The sequence below is a fragment of the Canis lupus genome, chromosome X (genome assembly GCF_048164855.1).
Source record: "Canis lupus baileyi chromosome X, mCanLup2.hap1, whole genome shotgun sequence".
Taxonomy (NCBI): Eukaryota; Metazoa; Chordata; class Mammalia; order Carnivora; family Canidae; genus Canis; species Canis lupus.
In genome coordinates this window covers 64,549,343-64,576,467 of record NC_132876.1, presented here as the reverse complement: position 1 = coordinate 64,576,467, position 27,125 = coordinate 64,549,343, and the positions used below count along the sequence as shown (strand labels likewise).

The 27,125-nt window shown below is 33.7% G+C and overlaps 1 protein-coding gene across 10 annotated transcripts in view; it reads right to left on the bottom strand.

Moving 5' to 3' along the window:
• The window catches only part of ATRX (ATRX chromatin remodeler), a 333,086-nt gene that overhangs the window by 30,940 nt on the left and 275,021 nt on the right, over nt 1-27,125 (bottom strand). For all 10 annotated transcript variants that reach the window (XM_072816168.1, XM_072816161.1, XM_072816162.1 and 7 more), the window contains 3 exons: nt 23,599-23,707; nt 4,144-4,321; nt 2,328-2,522 (listed from right to left, as the gene is read on the bottom strand). In XM_072816168.1, the coding sequence (XP_072672269.1) occupies nt 2,328-2,522; nt 4,144-4,321; nt 23,599-23,707 (482 nt within the window). The remainder of the gene's footprint in view (nt 1-2,327; nt 2,523-4,143; nt 4,322-23,598; nt 23,708-27,125) is intronic.

Here is a 27,125-nt window from a genome sequence, read left to right as displayed (position 1 = left end):
ATTCAATATTCCTTTTCCTTTTTGTTCTTGGGCAAAGAATTATAGCACCAAAAGCAAAATATAGTAAGTAAAGTCTATAAATGAAAATGCATGACACCTTTAACAACTCAGAGTGCCAAGTTATAAAACAGATGTTTTTTCCCAGACATCGTATAACATTAAATAGCATTTCTTTCCTGCTGGATTTTTAAAAACTTCTTTAAAGCACAATGTCTTGCTCTTAGTATACCTTCACAGTACACCTCAAAGACAGCAAATAAATGTTTACCAAATTAAACAAGTATTCCTAAAATCAGAAATTATTCCCTTTTAAAGTGGAATATTTGCTTCCTATCAGAGATATTACTAACTGTGATGTATTTCTTATAAAAGTTGAAGCTTAAAATTAAGAATAATTTTAGTAAATATGCTAATTAGATAAAAATCATTCTCAAATTGAAAAGGGAAACTTCAATATCTTTAAAATTATAAACATAAACATATGTGCAAGTCCTTAAAAGAATACTTCTTACACCAGAATTAAGTTAACTAATAAGAAAGCTGCTGGGGTATAAGAATTAAACAAATCAAGGCAAATGAACACTATGCAGTTGCTTTTTAAAAAGCAGAAGTACATGTACCAATATAGAAAGATGTTTAAGAAACACCTAGGTGAAAAGAACAAGTTGCAGAAGAGTACATATTGTATGATTCCATTTGTGTTTCTGTGTTTTTAAAGGTATACAAACAAATTCACATACAGAAAATTTTCCAAAGACTATTCAAGATCCCACTCACGTTCTATAATGATATAACTAAGAAAGCCAAATCACCATCAATTTAGTATTTCATAATGTTAAAATGAAATGGTACTCTTTAAAGAAGTGTTTTAAATGTAACATAAAAACAGTAGATTTAAACTCCCATGTGGACCTAGATCATTATAAAAGGGATCTGATAGAGGTTGTCACAAAAAACTCTTTCCTAGGTGCTTTATCAGTAAACTTTAAATGGAAGAATAGTTTACTGATTAGAAAAAAAATTTAATATAGAAAAAAGACATTTAAAAAAAACTCCAAACGTTTAATGTTCATATTACTTTGACATGTACATTAAAAGTTAACTGGAGAAATCACTGATTTATATTAGCATTAGATAGTTATTTATTACAATTACCTTTTGCTTTAATTAAATGTATCCAATCATATGAAGAACCAAGATATATGAGGTTTTGGGTTTTTGTTTTGTTTTGTTTTGTTTTTAAACAAATGACTAAAGTGACTTTGGTAGAATAACACCATTACCTGGTAGCTACTTTCCCAATTCTCTTAACAGCTACAAGGAATATTAAGTGCTTGAATTTGCAGCCAACACAACGGGGAAAGCAACCCCCCAACAATTCCCCCTAAAATGGCCTTTTAGATTAAGTAAAACAGGTTTAAATATATTTAGATCATTATTTTAGACCAGAGAATATATGGCTTTCTCTATGTTCAAAAGGGTCAAAATGATATGTACTATCATAATAAATTTCTATACTAATCTAACTAATGTCTTTTTAAAAATTTTATTTACTTATTCATGAGAGATGGGGGTGGGGTGGGGTGGGGGAAACACAGGCAGAGGGAGGAGCAGGCTCCATGCATGGAGCCTGACGTGGGACTCGATCCCAGGTCTCCAGGACCGTGCCCTGGGCTAAAGGTGGCACTAAACCGCTGAGCCACCCGGGGCTGCCCAATAATGTCTTTTTTAAAGTCCAAGAACAATTGGCCAGAAGACAGATGTAGATACTACTTCTGGCTCTGCCACTTATTAGCTGGAAACTATGAGCGAGTCAGAATATCTCTGACCCTAGATTTCCCCACTTACATAAAATATGAGGGCTTGACAAGATTACTTCTAAGCATCCTTTTCCAAGTGTGAAAGTCTTAGTTGCTTTATGACAGTGAAAAATATCAAGTAAGAGACACTTTTTTTTGCTGATTCTTAACTGCTATATGACAGCAAAAAATGTTAAGGAATTTCATATAGAAATATTAAAATTATGTATGCACTCTACTGGAGATTATTAAAAGAGAAACATACTGTTTCCTTTAAGGTTTCTACTCAGAAACTTTTCTACAAGGCTGAACTTTTTACTGGTATAGAACATGTATTTCAGATTACACTATCTTTTTGTGGTGTTATGTGGAGAACTGACCAAGCACTCTCTGATTTAAATATGACTTTGTTCTCTTTGGAAAATTCTGACTTTGAGCCTTAGCCAAATGACTAACTTTTACTGTAATAGTAAAATATCTTTGGTCCATGGTAGGTTTTGTTTGAGCTAATAATCTAAAGATGTTTACCTTTGGCAGCATGGGAGTATCCCTCTTCTTCTTTTTTTCTGAATTAGGGTCATCTAATAAGTCTGGCTCAAAAGTATAAAGTTCAGTAAGCTCATTCATGGTAAAATGACGCTCAACTTGCTGCTGATCAACAACTCGAAAAGATAGTGACTGCTTAGTTACTTGCCGATCATAAATCTTATCTTCCATGGTGCCCTTTGTAAAAAGAAGGAACAATATACAAATAAATAAATTTTGTACACATGAAACTTAAGGAGAAATTACTGGTTAATACAAAACAGCAAAACTTCATAGTAATACATTGCCATAAAGGAAGTTTTATTAGCAATGCTGCTTAATTCATGAGAGATTTCATCTGTTCACCATAGTTTACCTTGACAAAAAAGAAAACTACATTACTGATAATCATTCTTTATTACCTGACCAATATGCATTCAGGTCTTGCCTTTTTTTTTTTTTTTTGAGAACATTTGCCCTTTAATTTGCATTTAAAATCAGTTTCTTTAAATATTTTAGTTACAAGTTCTGAATAGTGAAGACAGAGTAGATGCTGTAGGCACTCAGTATCAGCTCCCAACCCCCTCCTCCCCCAAGCCTTGCTTCTCTGCTCAGGATCCAAAGGGGCACTAAGTGGCTACTGGTGTCAAGTGGCCACCGCCTCAGGCCTGGATGCAGCTGGATACAAAGTGATGAAGCTCAGAAGCTTTCGTGACAAGTATTTAAACTTGCTCCAGGCAATTCCAATGATTGTACCCAGACTCAAGGGACAGTATCACCTCAGAGGTGTGAAATATATATATATATTTCTGTACTTAGTAGAAGAGTAGTCACCAAGGTGAACAGAAATAAAGAAGTGCATGAAATAAGATTTTAGAGGGTTATAAAAATAATAATTCAAGAGAGCAGTTTAATTCCTTCTCAGTGGAACATAATAAACTCTCAATAATCATTATAAATAGTCTATCAAGTCTTATTTTCTAGAATTCCAGGACAGAAAATTAACAAATACAATGCTCTATCTATAAAGAGCTTTTAGCTTAAATGATAGGAAGGGGGTTACACTACAGCTTGCCAATTATATTAAGTACTAAAGAAGATCAAATGAGCAAGGATCGATCCACCAATAAAATTCAGTTTCTGGTTCAAAAGCCCAGAGTTGGAGGCAGGTGAAAAGAATAGCATGTATTCCCAAAACAGATGTACCAGCAAAAATTCAACTTGATTCTATAAATCTGTATTACCTTATATTGCATCCATCTCTTTGATTTTCTCATTTTTCTTAAATTTCAATTTGTTTTTTAACATCTAAGTTTATATTTAAAGGAAATTACTTTAATTCTTTTCTATAAAGTATTAAACATTCTTTGTAATGATTCTTTGTTATTATAAGTTAACCATTTCTTCCTATTTACCCATATTCTTCAAATTAAGAGAGTATCTAGTAGGGACTAAAAACAATTATCATTTGACCTTTACATCTATAAGCAAATTAGATTAACTTACTTGCTTTTCTATGTATGCTAAGTAAAGAACTATAAACGTTTAACTTTCCTGAACAAGCAAGAAAATTCCAAAACTGTTTACCCATGCAAATCCATCCCAATCTGAGAACGTTGACATTATAGACATGGATGAACTACAAAACAGAAAATCATGAGAAGCCAAAATTGACTTCCACTAATTTATGTATAGGTTAGGGTTGTTGTTTTCAATTTCATTTGCTTCTCTATAATGCATGTATGTTTGGCACTCCAAAAATATTATCAATTTCACCCAAACTTTCACTACAAAAAAAGAATGTAATTTGTAAACCCACCTGAGCTAAGAACCTATATACATACACAGGTTTAGTTTGTCCAAAGCGATAAACTCTGAATATACTCTGGATGTCATAAGATGGATTCCAAGAAGCATCAAATATAATCACTCGATTAGCAGCTACCAGATTAATTCCAAGAGATCCTGCTTTGGTAGAAATGATAAACAATCGTCCTCTGAAAATAAAAACATGCATAAATACTTTAGTAATAAGTGCTTCACAGATATTTTAATTATGATATGACCTTTTATTCCAAAGGCAGTTTTTTGAACAATCAGGAATTCAAAGAATTCTTTTCTCACTTACTGAAGAAAACAAGACATGTCTAAGGAGTCAGGTTGATGATTTACATGCGCAGGAAGAATCTTATTGCTGGAAAATGAGAGTCTGATTTAGGAATAAACATACATATGGAAAGCACATGTTTACAAGGTATTCATAGATTCTGAGTAAATGTAGAAAATCAATGTATAACTCAAAAGTCCATACTCTGTACAGTACTGTTATGAGCAAGCACTAAGTACATCAAAATGAAGGACAATATCCAAGGGCCTAAGTGTAGTAGTGGTGAATGATATGCAATTATAATATAGTGTAAAAAACATAGGGAGAGAAGTTAGATAGATGCAAGTTACTAAAGTAGCTAAAATCAAATCAAGAAGACAGAGGGTTTCAAGAAGGATGTGTTCAAAAAAGAAAAAAAGACCAAAAACTGTAAGATATCTAGGAATAAACCCAACCAAAGCAGTAAAAGACCTGTACTCTGAAACTATAGAACACTTATGAAAGAAACTGAAGAGGATACAAAGAAATGGATAAACATTTCATACTCATGGACTTGAAGAATATTGTTAAAATGTCAATACTATGCAAAGCAATCTACATAGTTAATGAAATCCCTATCAAAATATGACCAGAATTCTTCACAAAGCTAAACAAACAATCCTAAAATTTGTATGGAACCACAAAAGACCCCAAATAGCCAAGCAATCTTGAAAAAAAAAAAAAAAGTAAAGCTAGAGGCATCATAATTCCAGACTTCAAGCTATATGACTAAGCTATAGTGATGAAGATAGTATGGCACTGGCACAAAAACAGACATAGATCATTGGAACAGAATAAAAAACCCAGAAATGGACCCTCAACTCTATGGTCAACTGATCTTTGACAAAGCAGGAAAAGAATATCCAGTGGAAAAAAGTCTATTCAACAAACAGTGCTGGGAAAACTGGACAGCCACATGTAGGAGAATCAAACTGGACCACTTTCTTACACCAAACACAAAATAAAATCAAAATGGATCAAAGACCTAAATGTGAGACAGGAATCCATCAAAATCCTAGAGGAGAACACAGGTAGCAACCTCCTTGACAACGGCCACAGCAACTCCTTACTAGACATGTCTCCTGAGGCAAGGGAAACAAAAGCAAACATGACCTACTGGGATTTCATCAAGATACAAATCTGCACAGTGAAAGAAACAATCAACAAAACTAAAAGGCAGCTTACGGAATTGAGGATAAAGGGTTAGTATCCAAAATCTATAAAGAAGTTAACAAACTCAATACCCAAAACATAAATAATCTAGTTAAGAAATAGGCAGAAGACATGAATACACATTTTTCCAAAGAAGACATACAAATGGCTAACAGATACATGGAAAGATGCTCAACATACTCATCATCAGGGAAATATAAATCAAAACCACAATGAGATACTATCTCATATCAGTCAGAATAGCTAGAATTAACAACAAAGGAAACGACAGATGTTGGCAAACATGCAGAGAAAGGGGAACCCTCTTACACAATGCAAACTGATGCAGCCACTCTGGAAAACAGTATTGAAGTTCCCCAAAAAGTAAAAAAATAAAACTACCTTATGACCTAGCAATTACACTATTAGGTATTTAGCCAAAGGATATAACAATACTGTTTCAAAGTGGCACATGTACCCCCAATGTTTATAGCAGGAATGTCCACAATACCCAAACTAAGGAAAGAGCCCAGATGTCCATGGACTGATGAATGGATAAAGAAGATGTGGTAGGCACATACACTCACACACAAGAATATTACTCAGCCACCAAAAAGAAAGAAATCTTGCCATTTACAATGATATAGATGGAATTAGAGTGTATTATGCTAAGCGAAATAAGTCAGTCAGAGAAAGACAAATACCAAATGATTTCATTCATGTGTACAACTTAAGAAACAAAACAGATAAACATAAAGGGAAGGGAAAAAAGAGAAGGAGGCAAACTGTAAGAGACTCTTAACTATAGAGAACAAAGTGAGGGTTGCTGGAGGAGACATGGGTGGGGGAAGGGTTAAATGGGAGATGGGTATCAAGGAGGGTAATTGTGATGAGCACTGGATATTATATATAAGTGATTAATTACTAAATTCTACTCCTGAAACCAATATTACACTATATGTTAACAAACTAGAATTTAAATAAAAACCTCAAAGAATAAAAAATAAATATAAAAAAAAGAAAAACTGATAGATTACCTTCTGTGTTGGAACACAAGAATTTATATATCTGAGATTTTGGGAATGAATTAGTTGATAGGTTCACAGAAAACTAAGCAAATGTTAAAAAAGAAACCATTACCTGAAAAAAAAAGAAACCATTACCTGAACAAAAATAAACATGTGCATAAAAAGAGAAAAGTAATCACAGTACTGTAAATGGCTTACATGTGATTATTTACATAGTCAAAATTGTCGAAATTGATTTTGACAATATTATAAAAAATATGTTGAGAAAATAAGGAAAAGTGTGTGTGTACATGTGGGTAAATTCCCACCTTAGATTTTAGAAAGGATATATGAAAGTAAATACCAGAAAAATTGCCAAGAGTTGAAACCAGTTGAACCAGTTGAAACTTACCTGCAGTAAGTCAAGCATCACGTGTAGGAAGGTGATGGTCAAGGGACTGGTTTTGATCTCAACCCTTACAGAATGGTTTTTTAAGAATATGTAAATATATTACTTTGATGTAAACAAAACTTTAATTTAGAAAGATTTTATGTAACATTTTTTGAAAATAAAAAAAAAGAAAATATAAACAAATTTAAAGAAAAAAACTACTCAGTTCCAATCCCCAGAAACAACCTCCATTCAAATTATGGTGTATTTCCTAAGGTTTCTTTTTTCTTTTTTTTATTCATAGACACACAGAGAGAAAGAGAGAGGCAGAGACACAGGCAAAGGGAGAAGCAGGCTCCATGCAGGGAGCCCGACGTGGGACTCGATACTGGGTCTCCAGGATCACACCCCGGGCTGCAGGCGGTGCTAAACCACTGTGCCACCGGGGCTGCCCAGGTTTCTTTTTTCTAAGAATATATAGTTTTGGTTTTACACAGATATGGTAATATCTGTGTACATAGTTCATATTATGAGCATTTCCTCAAATTTCTTGGTAAACATCAAGCTTGGTAGCTAAACAATATTCTACTGGATGACTATATGATTTGTTTACTGTTGGCCAACTTAAGAGTGAGAAAACCCTTGGAAGATAATAAACTCTCAAAATTCTCTATAAAATGCTTTTATACACCAAGCCTTACTTTCTATAATTTCATGAAGGGAAATTAATGACTAAAATGCCATACGATTATACATACATTATAAACTAAAATGTGGGCAGCCCTGGTGGCGCAGCGGTTTAGCGCCGCCTGCAGCCTGGGGTGTGATCCTGGAGACCCGGGATGGAGTCCCATATCGGGCTTCCTGCATGAAGCCTGCTTCTCCCTCTGCCTGTGTCTCTGCCTCTCTCTCGCTCTCTCTGACTGAATGAATAAATAAATCTTAAAAAATAAATAAATAAACAAACTAAAATGTGAAGAAGCTCAAAATTTAAGTAACAGGAAAGAGCTTACAATTAAGAAAAATCCCATACAAAATAAACACAGGTACTCAATTCATGTTTTGTTTTGTTTTTTTTAATGATAGTCACAGAGAGAGAGAGAGAGAGAGGCAGAGAGAGAGGCAGAGACATAGGCAGAGGGAGAAGCAGGCTCCATGCACCGGGAACCCGACGTGGGACCGATCCAGGGTCTCCAGGATCGTGCCCTGGGCCAAAGGCAGGCGCCAAACCGCTGCGCCACCCAGGGATCCCTCAATTCATGTTTTATATTAATTTGGAGCTATCACATATCTGAGAATATAGGCCATAGAAATGATCAGAAATATAAGAATATATATTTATTCACACTGTTATTTATGAGATCATAAGGTTGAAAATAAAGAATATGTACGCACAGAGGACTAGATTACATTCTACCTATTCAATGAGTTACATTACGAATAAAAATCTATAATATTATGTGAAAAAAGCAGGATATAGAACATTATCAAGTATAATTGCATCTGCACTAAAAATCAAAACATACATGCTTACAATGTTAACAGTTCTCTTGGGTCAGTGGAATTATGATATTTTCTTCTTTATATTTCTCTATAATACTCATTATAGAGAACAAACTGTGCTTTCTTTAGTTAGTGGACATATTTAAGGGATTATGAACAACTGGGTCTCCATTATTATTCCAGTTGTTTACATCTATTCCATACCAGTGAAACGATCAAGCATATAGAATGGCATAAACTATGTAGGTTAAAAACACACACAAACACACACAGAAAAAAAACAGGAAACCTCATAGAGAGATTCACAATTGTTTGTTATCTATCCAGTAATTAAGAGTTGAATGGGCTTAATAAAAGCATGTTTATGAAGCTGCTATGCATCCCTGAGCTAGACTGCTAATACAAAAGATGAAAAAATATCCAGTCACTGCACTAAAGGAGTGCAATTACAAGACAAAAAAAATCTGCAGTCTAATTTACAATAATGGAGGCATTTATTTACATGGTACTGATGTGATCAATGACATATTCTGGTTTATAAAACCATGTAAATGGGAAACAAAACTATGTAATTTTATGCCCAATGAAAAATAAAGTGAAGTAAATGAACAAGTATTCAGAATATTTTACATCTATTTAACCTTTAATATTATTCAGTATGGAATATGTAAATCCATACTGAGATAAACTAACCAGGATATTTTTAGATTTTCCTAACACTAATACATCAGCATTAAAATATAAACTATTTGAATAATGCTGCTATAAACCTTCTGGGTATATGCTTTGGACATGTAAGCATTTCTGATATACCCAAGAGTAGAATTGCTGGGTCATGGGGTATGTATATAGCACTGTTAAAGCTGAACAAATAGTTCCCCAAAGTGGTTACTCCAATTTACATTACCACCAGCAGTGTGTGAGAGTTTCAACTGTTCCAGATCCTTGATAACTCATGGTATTACCTGTTTTAATTGTAAACTTAAAAAAAAATAGCTTCAGTTCACAAGAATTCCTAACAGTAGTTTAGAGAGTTCACATGTACCCTTCATCCAGTTCATTAGGATAATGATAACAACTTATATAACTACAGTACATTGTCAAAACCAGGAAATAATGTTGGTACAATACTGTGAACTCAAGCTTATTTGATTTCACCAGTTCTTATAAGTACTTTTTTGTTTGGTGTATAGCTTTATGAAATTCATCATATATGTAGGATCAGGCAACCATTATCAAAAGCATGACATAGAACTGTTCCATCACCACAAAAAAATCCTCTTTCGTGTTATCCCTTAATATTTACACCTTCTCCCCACCAACCCTAATCCCTGACAACCACCAATCTGTTCTCCATCACTATAATTTTGTCACATCAAGAATGCCATATGAAAGGAACTATATAGTATGTAATCTTTTGAAAGTGGCATTTTTCATTCAGCATAATGCCCTTGAGATTCATCCAAGCTCTATGGATCAGTATCAATAGTTCCTTCCTTTTTATTGTGAAGTACTATTCCAAGATATAGATATAACGTAATTGGTTTATCCACTCACATGTCATAAGACACTTGGGTTATTTCCAGTTTTTGACTATTGCAAATAAAGCTGCTATGGACACCTACCTGTGTATAGGTTTCTATATGAAAATAAGTTTTCATTTCTCTGGCATAAATTTTCAAAAGTGTGACTGCAAGGTTCAATGGTAAGAATATGGTTAATTGTTTAGTTTTTAAAAAAACAACCACCAAGTTGTTCTCCAGGAAGAGTGGCTGTGCCATTTTACATTCTTATCAGCATTGTAGGAGAGATCCACTTTTTCTGCATCCTTACCAGCATTTGGTAGTGTTACTATTTTTTATTTTAGCCATTCTGATAAATATGAAGTGCCATCCTGTTGTGGTTTCAGTTTACATTATCCTATTGGCTAATGATGAACATTTTTTCAAGCGTTTATTTGCTGTGTATAGATCCTCTTAAATGAAATGTCAGTTGCAGTCCTTTGTCAATTTTCTAACTGAAAATTACAGGTTTTCTTACTGTTACATTTAAAGAATTTTTATACATTCTGAATATGATCCCTTTATTAAATATGCTATTTTGCAAATATTTTCTCTAAGTCTGTGGCTTGTCTTTTCCTTTTCTTAACAGGGTCATCATAGACAAAAGGTTTTAATTTTGATTGTCCAATTATTAACTTTTTTCGTTAATAGATTGTATCACTTTGGTGTCATGACTAAAAAAAATCTTTGCCTAAATTTAGTTCCTGAAGATTTTCTTCTCTGCTTTCATAAACAAGTATAATGTTTCACATTCAGATTTATGACCCATTTGACTTGATTTCTGAGTAGGGGTAAGGGTTAGGTCAAGGTTTGTTTAAGTCTATGAATATCCAATTGTTTCAATTCCATTTGTGGAAGAGACTACCCTCTCTTCACTGAAACACTTTCGCACAGTTTATCAAAACAGTTTTTTAAATAAATTTTATTTATTTATTCATGAGAGACACAGAGAGAGAGGCAGAGACATAGGCAGAGGGCAAAGCAGGCTCCCTGCAGGAATCTGATGCGAAACTCGATCCCAGGACCCCAGGATCATGAACTGAGCCAAAGGCAGATGGCTCAACCACTGAGCCACCCAGGCATCCCTCAAAAATGTTTTTAAGCATTTCTCTGATGATAAAAAAAGAGAAGTACCTTTTTGTTGCAGATGTTTATTGGCCATCGGCATACCATAAAGCCCTTCTGAAGTTCTTTTCTCATCTTTTTATGGGAATATATGGTTTATCCTACTCATTTTTAAGAATTCTTTGTATATTCTGGGTAAGGGTCCTTTTTGGATCTATGTATTGAAAGTAGCTTCCCCTAGGTATTTGCAAATGACATATCCAATAAGGGGTTAATATCCAAAATATATAAAGAACTTATACAGCTCAACACCAAAAAACTCAAGGGGGTTCCCCAGGGGATCTGAATAGAAATTTTTCTAAATAAGACATAAAGATGATCAATAGACACATGAAAAGATGCTCAACATCACTATTCATCAGGGAGCTACAATTCAAAACCACAATGAGTTATCTCACACCTGTCAGAATGACTAAACCAAAAACACAAGAAATAACAAGTGTTAGTAAGGATGTAGAGAAAAAAAGAACCCCCGTGCATTGTTGGTGGGGATGCAAATTGGTACAGTCACTGTGGAAATAGTATGGAAGTTCTCAAAAAATTAAAAATAGAATTACCATATGATCCAGTAATTCCACTACTGGGCATTTACCCAAAGAAAATGAAAACACTACTACAAAAAAGATATATGCACCCCTATGTTTAATTATAATAGCACTATTTACAATAGCCAAGATATGAGAGCAACCTAAGTGTCCACTGATAAATGAATGGATAAAGAAGATGTGGTATGTGTGTGTCTATACACACACACACACACACACACACACACACAATGGAATATTACTCAGCTATAAAAAAGAACAAGATCGTGCCACTTGAGACAACATGGATGGACCTAGAGAGTTTACTGCTAAGTGAAATAAGCCAGACAGAGAAAGACAAATACCATATGATTTCACTCATGTGGAAATTAAGGGAAAAAATGAACAAAAAAGAGACAAACAAAACACCAGACTCTTAAATACAAATACAGAGAACTGATGGTTGCCAGAGGGGAAGTGGGTGGTGGAGGGGTGTAATAGATAAAGAGGATCAAGACTATGCTTATTTTGATGAGCACTGAGGAATGTATAGAATTGTTGAATCATATTCTATACCTGAAACTAATGTGACACTGTATGTTAATTTTACTTCAATAAAAAAAATGAAAACAAACCTCAAAACAAACAAAAGGTATGTCTGTATTAGCACAGAAACTCTAACCATGGTTATATCTGGCCTACTGAATTACAAATATTAACATTTACTGTCTGTGCGTTTTTCCATATTATCTTTTAAAATGAGAAAATAAAAAAAATAAAAAATAAATAAAAATAAAAAAAATAAAATGAGAAAATAGCTTCTACTTTGTGGCTTGCCTTTTCATTTTCTTAAAAATATATTTTATTTATTTATTTGAGAGAGAGGAGAGAAAGAGAGAGAGAGAAGAGAGTGAGCAGGGGGAGGAAGAGAAGGACAAGCAGACTTCACACTGAGCATGGAGTCTGATGCAGAGCTCAATCTCATGACCCTGAGATCATGACCTGAGCTGAGATCAAAAGTCAGATACTTAACTGACTGAGCCACCCAGGCACTCTTTGCCTTTTAGGTTTTAATATGAAATTCCTTTGATGACTAGAATTCTTAATGAAGTTCAACTTATCAATTTTCCTTTTATGGTTAGTACTTTGTGTGTCTTGTTTATGAAATTTTTCTTTTCTCTTTTTTTTTGTTGGAGACAGAGCAAGCATGTAAGGGGGGAAGGGGCAGAGGGAAGGAGGAAGAGAGAGGGAGAATCTCAAGCAGACTCCGTGCTGAGTGTGGACACCCCCCCTCTCCCCCAACCACCAACACAGGACTCGATCTCTCTACCCTGAGATCATAACCTGGACTGAAATCACGAGTCGGACTCTTAGCTGACTGAGCCATCCAGGCACCCCTATGAAAGTTTTCTTAATGCAGATCACGAAAATATTCTTTGCTGTTTCCTTCTAAAACTTTTGTTTTACCTTCCACATTTAAACCTATGAGCCACTTGGAATTAGTTATCAGGGAAGTACAGATTAAGACAATCAAGCCTTACCAGTACATATCTATCAAAACAGCTTAAAAAAAAACAGACACTGTCAAGTGATCATGAGGATAAAGAACAACTGAAACACCTATATGCTACTGGACGGAGTCCAAATTGGTACAATCATTTTTGGAAAACTGTTTTGGCAATATAAGCTAAAGCTGAACATACACGTATCTATTATTCTGCAATCTCACTACTGGGCATATATACAACAGAAACACACACATATATATGTTTGCCAAATGACAGATAAAACAATCTTTAAAAAGCTGAACCTTTGGACTTACTCTTCTGAAAAGATGAGAGTAGACATACTGTTATATATTCCTCACAATAAGTAAAGCTAAAGACTCTGGACATCATATATAAAACAATCATAAAAAGTTTCTGAAAAGTGAGGAGAAAGAGACAGACTGGCTAGGGACCTTGGGTCCTAAGGAACAACATGGCACTGAGTTCCACAGGCTTTCCTTTTGTCTCATACATCCCAGAATGAGTGCTAAAGAACCCAGCAACCTGGAAATGCCAGTAGATGTTGCCAGATATCTCCAAGAAAAATCCTGCTCTCTCTAGCCAAAGGACCACACAAGGGAAATCCCAGAAAGACAGAAAACTTTAAAATAAACATTAAAACCACTCAATTCCAGTCAAACAGTACAGAAAAATATGGTATCTTTCTACCCTTGTCACTAAAGGCTAAGTGGGGAGTTCAGACTGCTACTCTCACATAGTTGTAACATTGCCAAAGTGGTGTCAGAGACACCCTCCCAGCCAGGATAGTATCAGCAGCAACCTAGTGGATAGACTGAACTCTCACTCTCTACTGACAGTAAATGAGGCGGGACACCTCATCTTCCATCAGAACATGTGTCAAAAGAGGTCTGTTATAACAGAAGATTGAAGTAAGATCCACAGTCTCATGACATAATAAACAAAATGTCCAGTTAAAATAGATCTCTGTCTCGGGTGCCTGGGTGGCTCAGTGGTTGAGTGTCTGCCTTTGGTTCAAGTTGTGATCCCAGGATTCTGGGATCAAGTCTCACATCAGGCTCCCTGCAGGGAAGCCTGGTTCTCCCTCTGCCTATGTCTCTGCCTCTCTCTCTGTGTCTCTCATGAATAAATAAATGAAAAATAAATAAAAAAAATAAAATAGATCTCTGTCATAACAAGAACCAGTAAAATCTCAACTTCAATGAGAAAAGACAAGCAGGAGACACCAACACTGAGATGACATAAATGTTAGAATTGTCTGACAAAGATGGAAAAAGTAGCTACATTTATAAAAAAATGCTTCATTAAGCAATTATTAACACACCTGAGACAAATGAAAAACAAAAACAAAAACAAACAGCCTCAGCAGAGAAATACAAGACATAAAGAACAATCAAATGGAAATTTTAGAACTGAAAAATACAATAAAAAACTCAACAGATGGACTAAACAGAACATAAAGAACAGAGATTTAGGAACTTTGAAAACAGATCAATAGAAATGACCCAATCTAAACAACAGGCAAAGGGGCACCTGGGTAGCTCAGTTAAGTGTCTGTCTTTGGCTCAGGTCATGATCTTAAGGCCCCGGGCCTGAGACTCAAGTCAGACTCCCCACTCAGAGGGGAGTTCTGCTTCTCCTTCTCCCTCTGCCATTCATTCCTGCTCGTGCTCTCTCTCCAGCTCTCAAATAAATAAATATTTATAAAAATAAAAATAAAAAAATAAACAACAGGTAGAAATCAAATTTTAAAAAGCTGGGGAAAAAAACATCAGCTCAGGGACCTATAGGACTATAATCTAAGATCTAATGTTTTTCTCATTTGGAGTCCTAAAAGGGAGTTAAAATAGTATTTGAAAGAAATAATGGCTGACAATTACCAAAATCTAGGATGAAACACAAACTTACAGATTCAAGAAGTTGAATGAAAAACAAACAGGGACTCATACCAAGACACACCATAGTCAAACTTCTGAAACTAAGATAAAAAAAAATCTTGAAAGAAGCAAGAAACAGGACCTACTGACAGGAAAGAAAAACAATTTGAAAAACAGAAGGTTTTTAAAAAATTAAATACATTTAACATAAAGTAGTGTGTAAAATTAAGGTGCATACAATGTTAGTTTGATATTCATATATTGTAATTATATATATGTACAATACATATATATTGTTATATGGTTGCCACTGTAGCAACAATTAACACCTCTCTATCATATTAAATAATTATCATTTCTTTTAACTGGTTGGAATAATTTCTAGTCCCTTAGGAATTTTAGAGATTATAATAAAATATTGTAATCTACATTCCCTTATTGGCTTAGCCACTATGAAAAAACATATGGAGTTTCCTCAAAATATTAAAAATAAATCTACCATATGATCCAGTAATTCCATTTCTGGGTATATATACAAAAAAAATGAAAGTAAGATGTCATAAAGACATACGCACTCTCCTGTTTAGTGCAGCATTATCCACAATAGCCAAGATATAAAAACAACCTAAGGGCCCATCAACAGATGAATGGATAAAAAAGATGTGGTATATATACAATGGGACAGTATTCAGTCATGAGAATAAAAGGACACCCTGCCACATGTGGCAACATGAATATACCTTGAGCACATTATACTAAGTGATATAAGTCAGAGAAAGACAAATACTGCATGGTATCACTTATATGTGAAATTCAAAAACCCAACTCAGTAAAACAGGTTTCTCATAAGAAATTATGAAATCCTGAAGGAAGTCGTATAACATTTTTCAAGTGCTGAAAGAAGAGAACTGCCAACCCATCATTCTATATCCATCTAAAATAAAATAATCTTAAAAAATGAAGGGCAAATCAAGAAATTCTCATATGAAGGTACTCAGAAAATTTGTTGCCAGCAGATCTGCCCTAAAAGAATGACTAAAGAAATTTCTCTCTAGAGAGAATGGAAATGATAAAGAAGAAATACTGAAACATTAGGAAGGAACACTGACATATTAGGAAGAAACAATAAAAAGAACAAAAACTATGAGTGAATAAAATAGATTTTCCTTCTAATTTTTCTAAATTATGTTTAATAATTGAAGAAAAATTATTACACTCTCAGATGTGGTAATCTATTTATGTAGAGAAAATACTTAAGACAATTATAAATGGGGAAGAGAAAGTAATGTAAGGGCATAACATTTCTACATTTCAATCAAAATGGTAAACTGATGACATTAGTAGACTATGATAAATTATGTCCCTATAATGTAATACTTAAAGCAACCACTATGAAAGTTACACAAAGATACACTAAAGTATACTATAGATGAATAAAAATACAATTTCATAAAAGGTAAAAGTAAGGGTAGAATAAGAAATCAGGAAAAAAGAAAGAGAATAAATTGAACAAAAAATAAAATGGCAGCCTGAAGCCTTATATTAATTGTAAATAGCTGTATACCTGAAACTAACATGTTTTTCGTCAATATTTCAATTAAAGATTTAAGTGATTTATATACACCATTTAGCTGAGACCAACATATATATACACAATGGAATATTAGTCAGCCATCAGAAAAGATGAATACCTACCATTTACACTGACATGGATGGAACTGGAGGGTATTTTGCTGAGTGAAATAAGTCAATTGGATAAAGACAATTATCATATGGTTTCACTCATATGTGGAATATAAGAAATAGTGAAAGGGACCATAAAGGAAGGGGGTAAATTAAGTGGAGAAAAATTAGAGAGGAAGACAAGCCATGAGAGATTCCTAACTCTGAGAAACAAACAAATGGTTACAGAAGGGGAGGTGGGGGGTACAGGGTAACTGGGTGAGGGCATTAAGGAGGGCACATGATGAGATGAGCACTGGGTGTTATACCATATGTTGGCAAATTGAATTTAAATAAAATTTTTAAAAAAGAGAGAGACCAAAAGAATAGGTAAAACAAACAAGCAAACAAACATGACTCAAACATATGCTGTCTACAGGAAGCTCACTTCAAATATAATGAAATAGGTGGGTTGAAAGTAAAAAGATTAAAAAGGATATACCATATAAACAGCAATCAAAATAAAGTAGGAGTGATTATATTAATATTAGATAAGGTAGGTCTCAGAGCAAACAAAATAACAAGGGATAGAGAGGGACACGGCAACCCTAAATGTGTACACACCAAACAACATAGTTGAAAATTTAAGCAAAACTGAAAGGAGAAACAGAAAAATACACATTTATAGTTGGAGGCTTCAACCCCCCTCTCTCAAAAATCGATAACCCAATTAGACAAAAATCAGCAAGGATAAAGAAGAACATAACCCCATCAAAGAAGATCAGATCAATATTTACAGAATACAACACCCAACAACAGCAAAATACACATTCTTCTCAAGGGCTAATATACAATATACCAAGATATACCATATCTTCAGCCATACAACAAAACAACAAATTTAAAGGAACTAAAATCATACAGAACATGTTCTCTGCACAGAACTGAATCAAACTGGAGTAACAACAAAATAATGCAAATCTTCAAATATCTGGAAATTAACATACTTTTTAGCTATGAGTCAAAAAGGAAGTCGCCAAGAAAACAATAACAATAAATTGAATGGAAATGAAAATACAACATGTCAATATAAGGCCCAGCTAAAGCAATGGTGAGAGGGAAATTTACAGTACTTAATATTTACATTAGAAAAAAGGATAAGTCTTAAATTTGTAATCCAAAGTTCTACCTTAACAAAGTAAAAAAAGATGAGCAAAATAAAGTCAAAGCAAGATGAAACTGAAAGCAGGAAAAAAAAAAAAACCAGAAAAATCAGTAAACCAAAACACTGGTTCTTTGAAAAGACCAATAAAATTGACAAACCTCTAGCAAATTTATGTCAAACAAGCAAATACATAAATTACCAATGGTATCAATGAAAGAAAGGCCATCACAATGAAAGAAAAAAAGACCCTGCAGATATAAAAACAATAATAAGGGAATGTTATGAACAATTCTATACATAAATTTGAAATTTAGTTGAAACAATTCCTCAAAAAGCACAAACTTCACAACTCATTAAACATGAAATAATTTGAATGATCCTGAATTAGTGATTTAAAAATTTTCCAAAAAATATTCAAAGCTAGGAAATGTCACTGATAAATTCTACCAAAAATTTAAGATTAATCAACACAAATTCTATGTCTCTTTTAGAAAATACAAGGAAAAAAACACTTCAACTCCTTTTATGAAGCCAATACTATCCTGATACCAAAATCAGATACAGTACAAAAAAAAAAACTGGATACAGACCAATATCTCATAAACATCCCTCAACAAAATATCAGCAAATAGAACCTTTAGTATAAAAAATAATTATATACCATGACCAAATGGGGTTTATTCCAGGGATGCAAAGCTGGTTCAATATTTGAAAATCAATTTATATAATATACCATATAACAGACTATAGAAGAAAACATCAATATCAAATGAGAAAGAAAAAGCATCTGACAAAATTAAATACCCATTCAAATAAAAACTCTCAGCAAACTAGAAACAGAAGGGAAATTCCTCAACTTGATAAAGAATATCTAAAAAAGTTATACAGCTAACATAGTTAATCAACATTGAAAGCTCTTAATATGAAGAATGCAAGAATGTTCACTCTCATCATTGCTACTTAACATATTATTGAAGTTGTAGCCAGTGCAGTATAACAAGAAAGGAAATAAACAGCATACAGATCAGAAAGGTAGAAAAAGTAAAACTATCCTTACTTGCAGATGACATAATGGTCTAGTAGAAAATCTCAAAAAATCTAAAAAATAAACTCCTAGAACAAGTAAGTGAGTTCAGCACGATCTCAGGTAACAAGATCAACACAAAAGTCAATTGCATCTCTTCATACTAGCAATGAACATGCAAAACCCCAAATTAAAAACATGACATCATATATAGTCATTCAGAAAATTAAAAAATCTAACTGTAAACCTAACAAAACAAATATAGGACTTATGTGCTGAAAACTATAAACACTGAGGAAAGAAATAAAAGATCCACATAAATAGAAAAAAATATGTTCACAGAAGGTTCAATATACCAAAAATATCAATCCCCCCGCAATGCTAAGATATTTAATGCAATTCCTATTACAAGCCTTGCAAGACATTTGCAGATATATGAATGAATATTCTAAAATTTATATATGAAAGCAAAGATATTAGACTAGCTAAAACAATTTGGAAAAAGTAGAATAAAGTAGGAGATGTCATTCAATCTGTCATTAAAGCTTAATCTACAGCTACAATATTCAAGACTATGTGGCAATGGCAGAATGACATACATACAGACAATGGAATAGAACAGTGAACCAAGAAATAGTCCCATCCGAGTATAGCCAACTGATTTTTCACAAAAGTGCAAAAGCAATTTGGTTGAGAAAGGATGGCTTTTTTTAACAAATGATGCTAAGAGCAACTGGATATGCATGGGCATAAAAAAGAGAAAGAGAAAAAATGAACTTGACCTAAATCTCACATTTTCTAGAAGATTACCTCAAAATGTACCTCAGACTTAAACATAAAATATAAATTGTAAAATGTAAAACTATAAAACCAGAACACAAGAGAAAATCTGTATGACCTAGGGCTTGTGGAAGAATTCACAGACTTCACACCAAAAACAGGATATAAAAAATTAACAAAATAGACTTGATCAAAACTAAAAACTTTTGCTCTGTGAACAACCTTGTGAAGGGGATGAAAAGACATGCTGTAGACTGGCAGAAAATACTGGCAGACCACTTATCAGACAAATGACTCATATCTAACTCATATGAAGAATTTTCAGTGGGGAAAAATTAGAGAGGAAGACAAACCATGAGAGACTCCTAACTCTGGGAAAACAAAGGGTTGCAGAACAGGAGGAGGATGGGGGAGATGGGGATGGGATGACTGGGTGACAGCCACTAAGGAGGACACTTGATGGGACGAGCACTGGGTGTTATATTGTATGTTGGCAAATTGAATTTAAATAAAAAATTTAAAAAAATAAACTCCAACTTTGAAGAAAAAAAAGAATTTTGAAAACTGAACAAAATGGGCAAAAGACACAAACATTTCACTAAGGAGGATATACAGATATCAGATAAACTTATGAAAACACTGTTCAACATAACCAGCTATCAGGGAAATGTAAATTTAAGACAGAATAAGATACCACCACACACTCATCAGAACAGCCAAGATAAAAAAAAAAAAGAAATAATACCAAATGCTGGTGAGGATGCAGAAAAACTTAATCTTTCACACTTTATTGGTGGGAATGCAGAAAGGTACAGCTACTCTGGAAAACAGCTTGGCAGTTTCTTAAACAAGTTACTTACCTTGCAATCTAGCTATTATATCCTGGGCATTTATACTAGAGAAATGAAATTCCAAGTCTACACTAAATCTGTATGCACAACATTCACAGTAGCTTTTTTTTTTAAGATTTATTTATTTGAGAGAAAGAGAGCAGGCAGAGAGGGACAGAAGGAGAGGAAGACAAACTGACTCCTTGCTGAGTGGGGAGCCCAACATGGGACTTAATCCCAGGACCCTGAGATCATGACCTGAGCAAAAATCAAGAGCCAGATGTTTAATCGACTAAGCCATCTAGGTACTCTCCAGCTACAGCAGCTTTATTTGTAAGAGCCAAACCTCGAAACAACCAAAATGCTCTGCAATAGATGTACAGGTTGCCTTAAACAAATCCATACATCCATATCATGGAATACTGCTCTGTAATAAAAAGGAACGAACTATTGATATACAGGACAATTTGAATGGAACTAAAGGGCATTATACTGAATGAAAAAAAAATCTCAAAAGATCACACATAGTAGGATGTCATTTATATCAGTCTTGATGTGAAAAATTATAAACATGGAAAACAAATTAGTTATTGCCAGAAGTTAGGGATAGTGGTGAAGTCAGTGGAAAGAAGTGTAAACTATATAAGGGTAGTAGGAGAGCAATCTCCGTGGTGATAGTTTATATACCTGATTTAAGGGGTTGTTACAGAATATCTATATATGTGATAAAAAAAAAGGCATAGATATATACTTTGAACTAGTGTCAATTTCTTGCTTTTGAAATTATAGGTATGTAAAGGAAAATTACATGAAGTGTTCACAGGACCTCACTGCCTATCTCTACAAGTTCCTGTGAATCTGTAACTATTTCTAAATAAAAAGTTAAAAAGAACAGTATTAAAGATAACTAGGGACCCAAGATTGAAACCTTCTCCCTGGTCTCACAAGACAGCATTAGAAATGGTCATTATCTTAAAGTTTATCTTAATGTGTCTTTCCAACTACTTTACCGTAATAATATTTATTATGTTTTCTGAAAATTACTGAGTTATGAGAAAACAGAATATAGACAGACAAATATAATCTCTAACATCTGTGGACTTAATCTCGACAGGTTTAGCTACTCAAGAGTAACTCTTCTAATATATACGTATATATACACACATACACACACACATATATATACAAATATATATATATATATATATATATATATATATATATATATACATACATGGGGGGAAGGAGAGGGAGAAGATGAATTTGAATCAGATACTTTTAGTCATATATTTAGGGCAGTTAATATGCTAGTAAGTATACCAAGATGACAGTACAGCATCCAAATCTCAATGTTGTTCCCCAATGGTCATCAAATATGAATGGCATGTTTCTGTGATACTTACAAATTCAGGAAACCGTGTAAGTTGAAGGTTTAGTTTGTTTGACAGACTACATGAGGATTACAAAATAAAATTACTTCATGTAGAAATAATTTTTAGGAACATGGCAAACAGAACACAAAAATGTACTTACTCTTTAAACAGTTATTTAATCATGCTTGTATAACTTAACTGTACTCAACCATTCCTTTGTAAGATCTCCCAGACTATATGGATTTTAAATACCTAATAGAATATATTCTTCCTATGGTCTACCTGGAATTTCTCTAGCATTAACCCTAAGTGTAACTCAGGACTCTGCTAGAATTAAAACATGTTTTACATACACAGCATGGTATCTTTTAGGCTTTAAAAGATTTACTAAGGCATACTCTGGCCTTCTTGTCATTAAACTAAGAAAATGTTTTTTTATCTTTTATTTTTTTTTAGAAAATGTTTTTTTAAAGACCATGCTTTCATATGTATGTGTGTGTGCATATGTTTATATGAATGTATATATATATATATATTTTTCTCTTCCAAATGCAGTTCAAGCCTGTTAATTGCTAATAGTTAAAAGCAGCATCAACAACACATATATAACACACGCCATGCCTACAGTGGTTTAAAGTATAAGATTCAAATTTCTGCAGAAGATAAAGAGATCAGGAATATTTTGTCAATTCTGAAAGCCTCTATCAGATTTGTCACCAAAGAGGATATAAAAATGGCCAATAAGCACATGAAAAAAATGCTCAGTATCAATTATTGGTGAAATGCAAACTAAAATCACATGAAATACAATTACATACCTAGTAGAATGGGAAAAAAAAAACCCCACAATAATATCAAGCGCTGACAAGGATGCAGAACAACTGGAACTCTCATACACTGCTGATGGGAATGCAAAATTGTACTTCTTTGGAAAACTAATTGGCAGTTTCTTACAAAGCTAAACACAAACTTACCATACAACCCAGCAATTGCACTCCTAGAAATATCAATAGGTCACACAAAAATTGACACATGAATGTTTGGAGCTTCAATTTTAATTCCAAAATCTGGAAACAACTCAAATATCTCTCAAGTGGATATGCCTAAACAAACTGTAATACACCCATACAATAGAGTACTACTCAACAATAAAAAGAAACTACTGACATATGCAATAAAATGAATAAATCTCAAATATTTTGTAATGTGAAAGAAGTGAGACTCAAAAGGCTCCAACTCTATGATTCCATGAATGAATTTCTTGAGATGTGATGAAACCATTTTATATCTTGACTATTTTGCATGTCAAAAATTGTAAAAATACACACTATAATGAGTGAATTTTACTATATGTAGATTTAAATATTTTGGGGGGATTTAAAAAATATTTTATTTATTTATTTGAGAGAAAGAGACTGTGAGAGAGTGTGAAATGGGGGCGGGGGGCAGAGGGACAAGCAGACTCTGAGCTGAGCACAGAGCCCGATGTGGGGATCCATCTTACCACTCTGAGATCCGGTTGTGAGCGGAAATCAAGAGTTGGCCACTTAACCAACTGAGCCACCCAGGAGTCTCAGATTTACCATTATTTTTAAAAAATTATCTATACACACAAAAAGTTTCCTACCTCACATTAGTTTCATCATTAAATTCTTCAGCCCATTTTTTCCTTGATTGTGCAGTAGTAGAACCATCTAAACGGTAATAGTCAATGTTTCGCAGCCACTTCCCTTCACCTGAAAATTTAACAACAAAAGGAACGAGAGATTTGATATATATTGTTCTGCTAGTAATAACAGATTTTCTTCCCTGCTCACCATTTAAAATCTGGTTATACGTATTTTATTTGCATAGCAAAATATAATTTTTTAAATCAAAGTATAATTCACTATATTACAAATTAATTCACTACAGATTATTTCCAAGATACTGAATAGCAAAGGTACTTTTAAAAAGTATTTCATCTACATGTGAATTTCTTAAAAGATTTCCTTGATTAGAATCCTTTAAAACTGTCAAAAGAAAATGGTTAAACTGCATTATGTTCATGAGGCTTGCTTTTGATTAAATCTGTAAATGGCCAGGTTTCCTTCCTTTTTAACAAGTTGATATTGATCAACTTTTGGACTGTGAGGTGAAAATTTACCTAAGACTTACATTGAAACTAAAAGTACTATAATATTTTCATACTTTATTATACATGATTTCCATTCCAATTCTTTTACCTATAAACATAATACTACTAATCTCCCCTTCAGAGTCACATCCTAGAATCTTAACATAAAAACAAACCGACAAAACTGAGATTTATGTCTTTCAGCAAACTTTTTTTTAAATTTTATTCATTCATTCATGAGTGACATGGAGAGAGAATGAGGTAGAGACACAGGCAGAGGGAGAAGCAGGCTCCATGCAGAGAGCCGGATGTGGGACTCGATCCTGGGTCCCCAGGATCACACCCTGGGTTGAAGGCGGCGCAAAACCGCTGAGCCACCCAGGCTCCCCTAAAATTTTTTTTTTTTAATGGATTCTAGGTTTGTTTGGTTTTTTTTTTAAAGATTTCATTTATTTATTCATGAAAGACACTGAGAGAGAGAGAGGCAGAGACACAGGCAGAGGGAAGAAGCAGGCTCCTTGCAGGAAGCCCAGTGTGGGACTAGATCCCAGGAACTCCAGGATCATGCGCTGAGCCAAAGGCAGACACTCAACCACTGAGCCACCAAGGCATCCCTTTCAGCAAACTTTTTACTTAAATTTAGTACTTAGTTTAAAAGGTGCTTTCAACATGTTTATTACTTATCCATATCTTTACTTACACTGAAAATCTGGAATTCCCTTGCTGAAAATTTTGTAATTGGTAAGAAAGTCTATTTATTTACAAGTTTTATTTCTTTCAATTGGAAAAAAAAGGCATATGCAGCTAAAGAAAAAAAGAATTTGAAATAGATGGATGAAAAAGGGGCTGGAGTCAAATTTCTAAATTGTTCACCTGAACAGGGTAATTATTAAATTTAACATGCTAATCATAAAAATTAAATATGATATTAATATTTTTAAAGTATTTCAACATACCTTTCTCTGATAACACGAATAATCTGCCCTACCACTTCTGTGAATCTAACATTTAAAAAGTGATAAAGTCAGTACAGGTTAGTCATCAGAGATATCAATTTTTTTAAAATCCCAGGCTCACCATTTACTAGCATTTTCACTTAGAAAATGTGAAAATGTGTTTATGTTTTAAAATGGAGATAGCTGAGCATCTATTGCATAGGGTTACTGTTTTTTAAACGAGTTGATAAAAAAAAAAACCCTTAGAATAGTATCCGTCACAGTAATTAAGCTCATTGGATACTTAATATAATCACCATAAATCCCATTATCAAATTATGTCTGTCTCTACTATGGCACATTTATATGTGATCATCTCTTTAATATGATTTCCTGTAATATCTCTTGAACCTAGTTCAGTGTGCAGTACACAGTAGTAACAGTAGCAGCAGCAGCAGCAGTAGTAGTAGTATTAGTAGTGATACAAAAAATAAACTGATTAGTAGTTAAAACGAATGCTTGTTGAAGATAATTTATTAAATGAAATATAAACTAACAACCATGCGGGAAAATATTCAATCTTGCCAGTTTTCAGAAATATACAAATTACAATAACAATTGTTTTTATCCACTAAATATGGGGAAAAGGTAATTCTAGTATTACAGGTATATAGTAAAATGGGCATTTTCTATTTATTCATGGTAGTAGAATAAAATGGTAAACTTTTCTGGTACTTTGTCTTTCAGATAATAAAGTACCGCCAAAACATAGAGTTGAACCAATAAAACTAATAACAAATAACAGAAATACCCATTTAAGCCAACATTATACTTACCCATAGTCAAAGCAAGGAATACAAATACACACTACCCATATACATATATGCTAAAGATACATCAATAAGGAAAGGCCTTAGAAACCAAGAAGGGGGGGAATGATAAAGATTAAAAAGTGCCAGTATATACCAAGCACTTAAATGTAATGGGCACATAAAAATGCATCACCACAGCATAATTCTATATGGAAAGAATATCCAGATAAGTGCAATGTATTACCCTGCCACTTCAGTAAATATTTACTATGGACCTACCACAAGTCTAGTTCTGTGCTGGACATCAGTAAAGCCTTGCCTGAACAATTTATATACTGTCCCCCAAAACTCCCTATCACTGTTAGAGTATTTCATTATTTCTCCATTGCATTTTTAAACTATGTATTTGTTTCTTATTGGTATTCCCTAACAAAAATGTAGCCTTTAGGAGGTTAGGGATATGTTCTCTTTTTTTTAACTTCTTTATTCTTAGCACCTAGGTTGTGCCTTGCACATGGTAAGTACGCTATACTCACAAAATAAAATGAACCCTGGAATACTTTATGGGTTTTGTAAATAGCTAATTTGAGGTGTGCTAATGAGGCAGTGGCTTAGTGATGACTCTTAATCCCACTTAGGGAAGGAGGAGAGAACTCTTCACTTCTTTAACAACCCAGACCCAATGTAATTCCATGTAAGATTTTGCTTGGGGGGAAAAAAAGTAATTCTACTTTTTTTACTAGGTAAATATCCTAGTAAATCAATGACATAGTATGTGGAATAGTATCAAATAAAGAGCAAATGCTCCTTTTCACTTACTATAGTGACTTAAGCAACCAATGTACCTGTCTAAAAGATACCATCTGAGGGGATCCCTGGGTGGCGCAGCGGTTTGGCGCCTGCCTTTGGCCCAGGGCGCGATCCTGGAGACCTGGGATCAAATCCCACGTCGGGCTCCCGGTGCGTGGAGCCTGCTTCTCCCTCTGCCTATGTCTCTGCCTCTCTCTCTCTCTCTCTCTGTGACTATCATAAATAAATAAAAATTAAAAAAAAATAAAAATAAAAAAATAAAAGATACCATCTGCCTATAATTTGCACAGGATGCTATTAGGGTTTTATTTCCTAAAAATATATTTAAAATGACTACAATAATAGAAAACATTATCAATATTATCAACAGAACTAGAAAATTAAAATTAAAAACAACAGCACTATATTCCAAGTATACTTAGGGTACCATCAGACAAAAAAAGTTTTTGTTTTTGCACAGTGAAGAAAACCATCAACAAAC